The sequence below is a fragment of the Salmo trutta genome, chromosome 35, assembly GCF_901001165.1.
Source record: "Salmo trutta chromosome 35, fSalTru1.1, whole genome shotgun sequence".
NCBI classification, from domain to species: domain Eukaryota; kingdom Metazoa; phylum Chordata; class Actinopteri; order Salmoniformes; family Salmonidae; genus Salmo; species Salmo trutta.
In genome coordinates, this window is record NC_042991.1 from 14,594,811 (window position 1) to 14,606,995 (window position 12,185).

The window sequence follows — 12,185 nt, forward strand, 5'->3', positions numbered from 1 at the left end:
CGAATCACACGACTGCGAGGCGTGGCTCCGAATCAGACACATATGGTGTACCACTGTGTTCGAAGGTCCTCAGGGAGGTTCGGAGGGAGGAGATTGAATAGGGATAAAGCCAATGGATATGGGTAGGGACATTTTCTATTGGACAAGGACTTCTCCACATTCTCTCTATTGGGTTAACAAAGGCCATTTTTGAGGTATTGAAATAATATACCACAAGTATTTTTTTTTTTATATATCAAAAGAGCGGAGCAGTCTCACTATGGCACAACCCCAAACATATCAAAATATGAGTGTGTATCATTTAGGTGCATAATGTGTGTTAGACTGTTTTGTAAGACTCAGATACAGTGTGTGTTCTTACCCCATTCTCATTGTGCTTTTCCCCACCGCTTCCACTTCTACGGTTGGCCTGCTCTTGAGATTGCTGGCTCCCTGCAGGGGGAAAGCACAAACACTGAGTACACTCTAGACCACGTGTCAAACAAATCATTCAATCTGGCCCCAAAAAACTCATTTAACCACCGGCGAGCCAGTGGTATCATTTATTTTTTGTTGTAAAAAATACAAATTCATGTAGATCTCAAGACATGGAAATGAGTAAAAACAAACAAACTGTAGAAATGATAATGGACCTACATGTCCAGTCTCTTCACTCTCTACAGCTTGCTAACAGTCATTGAAACGAAAGCTAGACAGTCAGGAAGCCTAAAATTCTAAAAGTGATGTATAGAAAACTATTTTACTTATTATTTTTAAGGCGAGGAAATTATCAATATTAAGTGCGGACCTCAGTGAAGAACAAATGCAGCCCGCGGGGAAAATAAGTTTGAGACCCCTGCACTAGACAGTATATCTGCAAACACACACCCACGGGTAAGATGGGTTTTGGGTGTGCAGCGAGGTCTCAATGCGACTGTCATTGTATGTGTTTTTACAATTTTCCATTGCTGCTAGTCTGACTGGTTTTGTCAGACAGGAACCCCTCTCAGGGACACAACTCTTAATTTGCAAGTAAATACTAATAAACAGAGAACCCTCTTCTGCTGAAATGGGTCTTATTAAGTATGCAGATGATAAATAATAAGTGTGAGTGAGTAAGTAAGAGCTGGCATGTGATGGACTGGGGCCACTTCTCTGTGTGTGTGGGGGGGGTGCTCTGTGTCTTTGTGTTCCCGCCCAGTGGAGGGTTGACTCTCTCCACTGAAGACACCATCATATTCCACCTCACTGAGCCCAGACCGAGAAAGAGTGATGAGAGAGGACAAGTGAGTACACAGGGGTAAAAGTAACAAAAAATCCTGTGACTGAAACTTAAGTCGATCTCCGATCGATTGTCTGGGGCCAAGTTAATCTCCCCTTTTAGGGAAATAGGATCATCTTGTATTAAACTGCGAGTTTAACCAATTCCAGTCCCCTTGATTAGGGGGTCTGGGTCCACCCTGGGATAATTTTTATTCCGAAGGACTGAGAAGCTTTACTTTTTTTTTTTTTAAAGGACACTATAACCCAAAATGAATTTTAAAAATGCTGACACCATCTAAAATATAATTTCCACCTCCAGAAATGAGCCAAATAACATATTGGTAAAACTTATGGTACAATTATTTTCTGCATATTGGACCATGCTTATAGCCTGGTCTACATCCCTTAAACTCAACTCTGGACCTCAAAATCAGTTCAACTGCGTTTTTCATCATTCCCCTCTAATCAGGGACTGATTTAGACCTGGGACACCAGGTGGGTGAAATTAATTACCAACTAGAAAAGAAAACCAGTAGGGTCCGGACCTCATTGGGTAAGACTTGAATATCCATGGTCTATATTAATCAGGATGTGCTATTAGCAACAAACAAAAAACAATAACAAATAAATATGAAAAGACCAAACTGCTTTCAAAAGTGTTTTCCGAGTTTGTATTAAGATTTATTGTGCATTGACTGCTTGTCAGAATACATTTCCCTCACTATGGCTCTCGCAACTTGAAAGCGCCTGGAGAAGAATATTTCTCTCGCATAGAGCACACAACCAGCCGACTAGGTAAATAGGTAAACTATTCTACTATAGGGTTGTTTTATTAACATTATATGGCAAAAATAGTCGTTTTAGCACGGAAAGTTGCATCCTGAGTGATACTTTCCTTGAAGCTACAAACAGCTATTTGAGTTGAGCACCGCGGTGGTGTGCATTATAGACTATTTAACTCACTTCATCTGAACATCGAAGTGTCAGCAACAATCATTACTGTCAGTTCAGTGCACACTGCATAACAGAGAAAATGTCATATTTGAGAATACATTTATTTGGGAATATATTGCGTAGAATAGACATGCTTCTGTATTAGGTCATCTCCAAACCAGGACACAGGGAAAAAAAAGAGACGATTGAGGGGCTCAATTCAATTAATTCCCAGATTCCGCGCATCCTTCTCAGCAAAGACCCTGCCCACGGACATTCTTCTCCAATACATTTTAAGAAGGGAGGAGAGAAGATGCAAAGAAACGATGAAAGGTTAATTAAGGGTAGAGGAGAGAGGTAACATGCTTGCATTGGTGTTCCAACGCAATTCCTATTAACACTCATGGCATTTCAACGCGTGGCAGTTGAAGCATAACGGCAATAAAACATGCTCAGGGGCAGAAAGCCCCCTTTCCAGTGGCAAAATTACAGTGGGCCTATTATTTATCATTTGTGACCAGTGTAGATGTATACAGTTACAATGCCTGCAGAAAGTGTTCATACCCCTTGACTTATTCAAAGCGTTGTTCTATTACAGCCTGAATTCAAAATACAGAAATATCACATTTATAAAAGTTTTCACACCCCCGAGTCAATATTTTGTAGAAGCAACTTTGGCAATTACAGCTGTCAGTTTTTCTGGGTAAGTCTCGAAGAACTTACCCAGAAAAAACTGCCCATTATTTTATCCTGAAAACTTCCCAGTCCTTAACGGTTACAAGCATACCCCTAACATGATGCAGCCACAGCTATGCTTGAAAATCTGTAGAGTGGTACTTAGTAATGTGTTGTATTGAATTTGCCCTAAACACTTTGCATTCAGGACAAAAGTGAATTGCTTTGCCACATTTTTTGCAGTGTTACTTTAGTGCCTTGTTGCAAACAGGATGCATATTTTGGAATATTTGTATTCTGTACAGGCTTCTTTCTTTTCACTGTCAATAAGGTTACTATTGTGGAGTAACTACAATGTTGTTGATCCATCCTCATTTTTCTTCTATCACAACTATTAAACTCTGTAACTGTTTTAAAGTCACCATCGCTGAGCAGTTTCCTTCCTCTCTAGCAACTGAGTTCGGAACAACGCCTGTATCTTTGTAGTGACTGGGTGTATTGATACACCATCCAAAGTGTCATTAATAACTTCACCATGCTCAAAAGGATATTCAATGTCTGCTTATTTTTTTTACCCATCTACCAATAGCTGCCCTTCTTTGCGAGGCATTGGAAAACCTCCCTGGTCTTTCTGGCTGAATCTGAGTTTGAAATTCAGTGATGGAGGGACCAAACAGATAATTGTATGTGTGGGGTACAGAGATGTGTTAGTCATTCAAAGATCATGTTAAACACTACTATTGCACACAGAGTCCATGCAACTTATTATGTGACTTGTTAAGCACATTTATACTCCACTAACTTATTTAGTCTATTTAGGGCTTGAATATTTATTGACTCTCAAGGCATTTCAGCTTTTCATTTATTTATTTTTGTAAAAATGTCCACGGACATTATTGGGTATTGTGAATAGGCTAGTGACACAATCTCAATTTAATCCATTTTAAATTCAGGCAGTAACACAACATTTAGAAGAAGTCCAAGGGTGTGAATACTTTCTGAAAGCACTGTGTGCGCTTGCCTTTGTTTGCCTGTGTGCGCGCGTTTGCCTGTGCGTGTGTGTGTGTGTGTGTGTGTGTGTGTGTGTGTGTGTGTGTGTGTGTGTGTGTGTGTGTGTGTGTGTGTGTGTGTCAGTTACAGACAGCAAAGGGGTTACTATTACACCCACCTTGATCACTGCTTTCGGTGGGTGAGTCCTCGTGCCGGAGAAAGAACTTGACCTCTTGTTTTCGGGGTCCCCACTTCTGCAGGTGCTCATACATCATGTGCTCAAAGGGGATTGCTCGTTCTAGGGGTATGGGGGGGACAGAGAGAATTGTTTATTTCAGCCATCATTGATTTATTTCATTCCTATATGTTTGCTTGTATGCAATGTATGTGGTAGCACTTTCCATGGCAATAAAGCCTTCTGAATTTGAGAGAGAATTTAAAAACAGGAAAAGGCAGAAGCAGGTGGCTCATAGCTGTCTGAATGACTAGTCTATAATCTGCTTATCCAGCGTCTCAGAGTAGGAGTGCTGATATCGGATCAGGTCCCCCCTGTCCATGTAATATTTATTGTGATCTAAAAGGCAAAAGTTACCCTAAATCAGCATTCCTACTCTGAGATGCTTGACACATACTAGCCCAGGGACTGTGAGGGACAGCGAGAAGGAAAGGAACAAAGAGAGAAAGAGAGCGATTCAGAGAGAGAGAGGCAGGGGGATCTTAGCCCACCCCATAACATTCTTTACCATGACAGTGATGGCACTATAACCAGTAGAAAGCAGAGTTCTCCTGGTTGAGCAGAGTGACTGTACCAAAGCAGGAGCTTTAAAAGCACTTAAGTGAGCTCCTCCGCTTGAGGCAGACTCATGCCGACTGCTGGCCCCATTCGTTCCCATTACAGCTGAGCCAGACGCCTCACACAGGCAGAAAGGAAGAAGGGCAGCGTGGCCGCTCCCCCCTCCCCTCCAAAAACTTGAGCTCTGATGAAGACTAGATAGTTCCGGCTGTGCTTTTCATCAGTCTTTGGCTGCGTCCCAAATGGCAAAAGCAGTGTAGTATATAGGGGACAGGGTGCCATTTGGGATGCAGACTGTCTCTTCAGACATTAAATGCAGACAGCGGACACACCCCGCTGTCAGAGTGCGCGCGCGCACACACACACACACACACACACACACACACACACACACACACACACACACACACACGTCATGATTGCTTCTCTCACCAGAGTTCTAGCTGACACACCAGTGTCATCAGTGTTTTGCTGAGAGGGACCACTCCTTGAGATAAACATGACATCCAGCCAGCGTGTTTATTAGCCCTGTTACGTAACCCCATTTGGCTAGCTCCTGACAATACAACTCCTCTGTGTGTGTAAGCTGTTCTCCTTTGGGGAGAGATCTGTGGCAAATCAGTATTTTTGTATGCGATTACCCAGTACAGTGGAGGTTACGGACAGTTTTATGGCACACACATTAAAAAAATACGTTTTCAAAACCATGTGGAATTTGATTATTTGTCAAACATTCATTTTTAGATCATTTTCAAAAATAAATGTTCTTTTCACATATCTAATATTATGTATGCTTTATATTACTGTTTGGATGCCCATTTGTGGTGTCTACTTATTTAGTGAGGCCGCTATAGGTCAAGTGCACAGTACCTTCAAGCTTTGCATGAATGGGCTTGCAATCAACTAGAAGTTAATTTGTTTCCATAATTCAAGCATTTTGTCTAACTACAAGTAAAATGAACTGGCCATTACTCCTGCAACTGGCATAGGCCACATACAATTGACAATTCCCTCAAAAATTGAGTTGTCCCTTATAGTGCACATCTGACTACTCAAAGATCCACTTGTCTCCAGCGGTAGTTTCACGGTTGTTTCTCACACGAGAACTAGTTATTACCGTAGTTTGACTGGTATGTACGGCTCTGAAAAGCTCTCCGACGCAGAAGACCACACTTCCGCTGTTTGTGTATATACATAATTGTTTCCTTTCACAAAGCTTATTACAAATTGGAGCTGACTGTGTGCTACATACTTATTCATGCTCAAGTCTGAATGCAGCCTAAGCAGAGAAAGCATGTATCCCAAACAACACCCTATTCCCTATTTAGTCCACGACCAGAGCTCTTTGGGCCTTAGTAAAAGCAGTGCACTATATAGGGAAGAGAGCCATTTGGGATGCACACAGAGCATTGTTAGGGTCTCAAAGCACACAACTCCTTCACAATTTGTGTGGTAATGAGAGTTGTCAACATGCAGTTCAGGTAAAGTGGTTGATCAAAAAGTCTCCATTTCAACACTGACCTAGTCTAGTTGGAAGTGCACTTCAAGTCCTGACGAGCCAACATATGAGCAGGCTGTTACTCAAGCCAGTATCTGACTAAATAGCAAGAATGAAAATGAGCAGTGGAACTGGACTCTAGGTCAAGATTGAAGTATACCTGCACTAGAGGCTAGGGTAAGGTGGTGCTTGAGGAGGAGATTCGAGACGGCGTCACTCTCTTACCGTTGCCTCGCCACACTTCGGCAAGGTGGCAGCCGCTCTCGCCTGGCTCCTTGCAGAACTCGACCACGTCGCGGCATGACGTCTCAGGGGTGATGGGCACCTCGGTCAGTGCCTGTTCCCCATCACTTAGGTACACTGTCAGGATCATCTGAGCAGGAGAGAGGGAGGGAGGCAGTTATATCCCCTGCTATTGGTTACGTTGAGTAAGCAGTAGTACATTTAAGTCACGGGACAGGTTTTGCTCCCCCAACACCTAAAACAGATCTAGGGTCAAAATTTAGCATAAACACTTTGGCTAAACGTTAGCTACCCTTTGCCAATCCAAACTACACGTGCTTCATTTGCTCAATGGTTTCAGTGCCTTCAGTTAGCTAGCAATGATAAATAGCTACCAAAAGCGATTGACGTGGATTTTCAATGACGTTTTCAGCCATCTATCAATAATAAGCTTTCTCGCTCTCTGCTTTGCGTATTGAACAATCAAGCCACGACCAACCATGTGTCCTGGCTGTAGCTCGAGTTGCGTGTATCCTCAGCACACACTGCTGTGGAATGTGAGTGAAAAGGTTTGGTGGAGCTCTTTATGGTAAACGTCACAGAGGTTTGTGGAATACCACAGACTGACATCAGTTCCTCATAGGTGCATTGACATCTGATAATACTACCCCTACTGAATCAGCAGTGTACATGGGTTAACTCAATGGTGTGGTGATGATCATTATAACTTTCATCCATAGAGAAACAGAAAAACAGCTGCCAGAAAGCATTTATCTATGGCCCCAAACATATTTTTTTCCACATATTGGCTGGACAATTCCTCCCTCCCTCCCTTCTTTCTTTCCTTCTTATCGTAGCACTCACAGGTTTTAATGTGACATCAAGTGTTACCCATCAAAGACTGTCAGCGTTTGCCACAAGAGTCCCCCCAAAACTCTATGCACACACTTGATTCAGTCCAACGCTCAAAGCAGAGATGGAGAAAGCTAATTACTGATAGAACATAATTAATAACACGTTCAAGATACCTCCACTTCTATCCTAACAGCATAGCCTGCATCAGTCACAATGGACAGTCCTTCACACTTCCCACGGCTGATCTTGCCTCGGCAACAATGAACCAAAATCTCTATGAAATTAGAATGAGTGGCATTCCCTTCTGATTGCAGCTAACACTGTAGCACACATTACACCCAATCCCACACTGACCCCTAGCCCCACTGCAGTTTTGGGCAGTCAGACAAGATTTTATAAATTAAAGAAATATGGATGAAAATTCCACATGGCCAATCTGGGGGAAACGTGGAGCCATTACCCTATTGATTATATCCATTCAATCCTTTCATATCTCCAAAGTCCATAGGGGGTCTTGCTATGGGTCGATTTGGGATAGAGCAATAGATTCCACCAAGAGAGCAGCAGGGGGTAAGAGAGAAATCATTGGCCTTCTTTTCCACAGAAGGGGGGTAGACAAACCCAAACATGATGCAAATGTAGAGCGCCAATCACACCAACCAAGACCAGTTTCCACAATGAGCACCAACAGGCAATCCCATACCAATGAACGTATCTTCGTCCTGTGCTTTCTTATTTTCCAAATGAAACAAGAGAGGATAACATCATTTTCTAAGTAAATGCCTAATTCAGGGGAGCGGGCGCCAGGAAAGTGGTAGGCAGTGTTCGCCCTCTTCTGATGAGATTAAAATCGGGAAAACAGGGATGAACAAAGATTACCACTGCCAACACTGGACATGAGAAAATTCAGAGCGCAGAGCTTCAAAGCCCCTTGTCTCCCTGCAGAATCCCTCCATTAAGATCCACCTCAACATCAATATATCAGATGAAATCATAATCGCAATACCAAGCAATTTTTTTAAGTGCACTAAAACAAAGCCTATTGGACCATGACGGATAATGCAAGAAACCAATGATCTTGCCAAAACCTACCAGGAAAAAAAAAAACTGGTGAAATGATTTGTTGGTATTGAATGCTCTTCCTAAAATGAATAGGCTCTGATTTATTATAGTATACTGCAACCAGTAGCCTACATTTCAGATGCGAAGATCTAAGTATGTGCATATGGCAATAAACAAGCTCTATGGCAAATGGTGGCAATGGCCAGCAGCACACTCAGGGTCAGCAGTCAACACAATGAAGAATTACCAACTATCCACTCAATCACATCATTCCAAGACAGGGGAGGCTCATCTCCAAAGCAACATGCTCACACACAAATATTGTTTTGACAAAAAAAGGTTTAAAAAAATAAAAGAATTGTCCTGTCTGGCTCAGTTGGTAGAGTATGGTGCTTGAATCGCCAGGGTTGTGGGTTTGATTCCCGGGGACACCTACACGTAAAATGTATGCACGCATTACTAAGTCGCTTTGGAAAAATGTGTCCACTAAATGGCATATTATTATATTCAAAAATATGAAATTCACAAAGGTCAGCATTTCTGTCATGCCATGGGATTTTTATGCAAACATATGACCTTCTTCCAAAAAATGCCAAAATGCCGACACTTCTGCCAAAACACAGGAACCACGGAAGTGCTAGTTAGACCAATCAATGGCCTCTGCCCCAGCATTGACATGGGTCACCAATAGCGTTGCTGCAAAACAAAGGTTAGATGGATGACAAAAAGAGTTCTCACAGGGCAATATAGAGAAAGCAACAAGCATATCGACAAGGACCTGGCACGGGCAGGCAAAACTGAAAACAGCAAAGGCTGTTGTAAAGATTTAGCCGAGACAATTTCACCTCGTAAACGACCAACGCTGGCGTGAGACAATGAGAGTAAACCACCCTTGAATTAAAACTTGAGCAAGACAGATCTCACCTCAAGAGGAATACTAACCACCCTCCCATAGTTGCCGTTTCTGCCCGGGGCACTTCCCCCTTTAACTGCTGTCCTTCTCCTCCGGCCTTCCTTCTTCCCCGGCCGGTGGCGCTCCTTCACCCAGGTACGGTCCTTCGAGAGGCTGACCAGGCCGCGGAGCACTATGGTCACAAACTTCTTCATTATGCTCCCCCCCCCCGCCGCGTCTTATCGCCCTGCCACTGAAGACTCCAAAACACACTCAAGTAAACAGTATGAATAATAAACGCTAGGCAAGCGTCAGGGTACGCAGTAGCGAAAGGAGCCCTGCGGAGGAGTCTTTGGAGGAGTGAGCCTTGCTTGTTGTGTGAGCACCAAGGGATGAGAAAGAGAGACAGAGAGAGAGAGCGAGAGAGGGAGGGGTGCATCCGCAAGCCCCCCTCCTGAGCAAGTCTCCCTGGGGCACACTGGTGAGTCTAGCACCGATGACACACTGCCAATGAGTGTGGGCGGGCCTTGCTGTGACTGACAGATAGAGGATCCAACCCTGGCATCGCTTCAAGACGGTGACGGCTCAAGTAAGTCCCTCTCTGGGATTGTTTTAACCACTGCTTCCAGCAAGCAATCCCCCGTCTCTGGAGAGCATAGATGTATCGCGATTTGCGAATGAATGGGCAGTGGAAGTGGAGAGAGAGGGAGAAAACGAGGGAGAGCGAGCGAGAAAGAGAGGGAGAGAGAGGAGGGAGGGAGATGCATGCCATGCCTGCTCCCCAGTTGAAGGATTCACATGGTCATCAATTCTGACCACTCTAATCACATTCATATCCATAGCAAGGAGTGTGGACGCCTCAAAACAACATGAGAAAAACAAAACAAAGAAAGATTTAGAAAGCCATTTATTGCTACAATGACAACACTGGATTTAACCAGTTAAGGTACTGTACTTTTCAACAGTTACAGCATAATCTAGGACAATGGTCACTTTAGTGTGCATGTGTAAATAGTAATCTATTTTTCAGAACGTGGAGCCAGGAGTATGTCAGCTCCAGGGTTGGAAACATTTAATTGTAAATAGGCCTAAGTCAATTATGTGAGCGAGTTGGATATCTGATTAACGAACTTGAAATAAATCCTTATCGAGGATAGATTCCGTGAATTTGTATGGGGAATACATTCATTAGGCTATATAACAGACGTGCTTTTCAAATCGTGGCCTTGGGCCCATCTCAATTGACTGAAGCAAAAACTGTCAACATTACCACAATAGCCATTATCACTCGTATAGGGTAACGGTCATCATTATTTAAGAAAAACCCTTTCCACCACTAGGCTTCTATGGTCAGGCTCCCAAACATTGTATTTTTAGATTAAACACTACCACAATATTTCAAGTGATATATAGCCCTTGAAATATCCAAGTGCAAACTTAAATAATAAATCACCAAGGAAGTTAGTTCTAGCTCCCAAATAAGCTCCCACTTTAATGAAAAGACTTTCAAAAAAGGGTCATTTTCTTTTCGTCTGCCAACCAGCCAGGTTCTACATATGATGAATTGCCCCATAAAAAAGACACCTACTACTTACTGTATCACCATGCAATGTTAAACATTAGTTGCATCATTCCTCATCCGTTTAGTGCTTATACAGTAAACCCCAATATTTAGTTGATAGAGATCAAGATATATATTTCTGGATTCAAGGTTAATTGGCATAAACCTGCTGCTATGCCAGTCTCTACAATAAAATCCATCAGCCATGGTTTCCCCTTTTAATTTCAAGTAGAAGCATTGGAGTATAAATGATCTGGGCATTCTATTGACAGAGTTAGATAAGATAATGGATATCAATATTCCAGTCCTCCAAAAAATGGAAGTTGTTAAATCTTAGTTTACGGGGAAATATGTATACAATTAAAATTATGCTTGTTCCTAAGTTTAACTACAGTTGATGTCGGAAGTTTACATACACTTAGGTGCGAGTCATTAAAACTCGTTTTTCAAACACTCCACAAATTTCTTGTTAAACTATAGTTTTCACAAGTCGGTTAGGACATCTACTTTGTGCATGACACAAGTAATTTTTCCAACAATTGTTGGAATTTATTTCACTGTATCACAATTCCAGTGGGTCAGAAGTTTACATGCACTAAGTTGACTGTGCCTTTAAACAGCTTGGAAAATTCCAGAAAATGATGTCATGGCTTTAGAAGCTTCTGATAGGCTAATTGACATAATTTGAGTCAATTGGAGGTGCCTCTTTGCTTGACATCATGGGAAAATCAAAAGAAATCAGCCAAGACCTCAAAAAGAATTGTAGACCTCCACAAGTCTGGTAACTTCCTTGGGAGCAATTTCCAAACGCCTGAAGGTACCACATTCATCTGTACAAACAATAGTTCGCAAGTATAAACACCATGGGACCACGCAGCCGTCATACCGCTCAGGAAGGAGACGCATTCTGTCGCTTAGAGATTAAAGTACTTTTCTGCGAAAAGTGCAAATCAATCCCAGAACAACAGCAAAGGACCTTGTGAAGATGCTGGAGGAAACAGGTACAAAGGTATTTATATCCACAGTAAAACAAGTCCTATATCGCCATAACCTGAAAGGCCGCTCAGCAAGGAAGAAGCCACTGCTCCAAAACCGCCACAAAAAAGCCAGACTACGGTTTGCAACTGCACATGGGGACAAAGATTGTACTTTTTGGAGAAATGTCCCCTGATCTGATGCAACAAAAATAGAACTGTTTGGCCATAATGACCATTGTTATGTTTGGAGGAAAAAGGGGGAGGCTTGCAAGCCGAAGAACACCATCCCAACCGTGAAGCACGGGGGTGGCAGCATCATGTTGTGGGGGTGCTTTGCTGCAGGAGGGACTGGTGCACTTCACAAAATAGATGGCATCATGAAAAAGGAAAATTATGTGGATATATTGAAGCAACATCAAGAGACAGTTAAAGAGAAAGTTAAAGCTTGGTCGCAAATGGGTTCCAAATGGACAATGACCCCAAGC

General features: G+C 42.6%; 1 protein-coding gene across 7 annotated transcripts in view; it reads right to left on the minus strand.

Moving 5' to 3' along the window:
- ppp1r13bb (protein phosphatase 1, regulatory subunit 13Bb) overlaps nt 1-12,185 on the minus strand; it is a 79,773-nt gene that overhangs the window by 44,244 nt on the left and 23,344 nt on the right. For 4 of the 7 annotated variants that reach the window (XM_029733415.1, XM_029733413.1, XM_029733414.1 and 1 more), the window contains exons 1-4: nt 9,195-9,392; nt 6,357-6,504; nt 4,019-4,138; nt 362-432 (exon numbers count right to left, since the gene is read on the minus strand). In XM_029733415.1, coding sequence (XP_029589275.1) covers nt 362-432; nt 4,019-4,138; nt 6,357-6,504; nt 9,195-9,377 — 522 coding nt within the window. In that variant the 5' untranslated portion in view covers nt 9,378-9,392. Of the gene's footprint in view, nt 1-361; nt 433-4,018; nt 4,139-6,356; nt 6,505-9,194; nt 9,393-12,185 lie in introns of those variants that run through there. The other 3 variants (XM_029733418.1, XM_029733417.1, XM_029733416.1) reach the window with 1 other exon arrangement.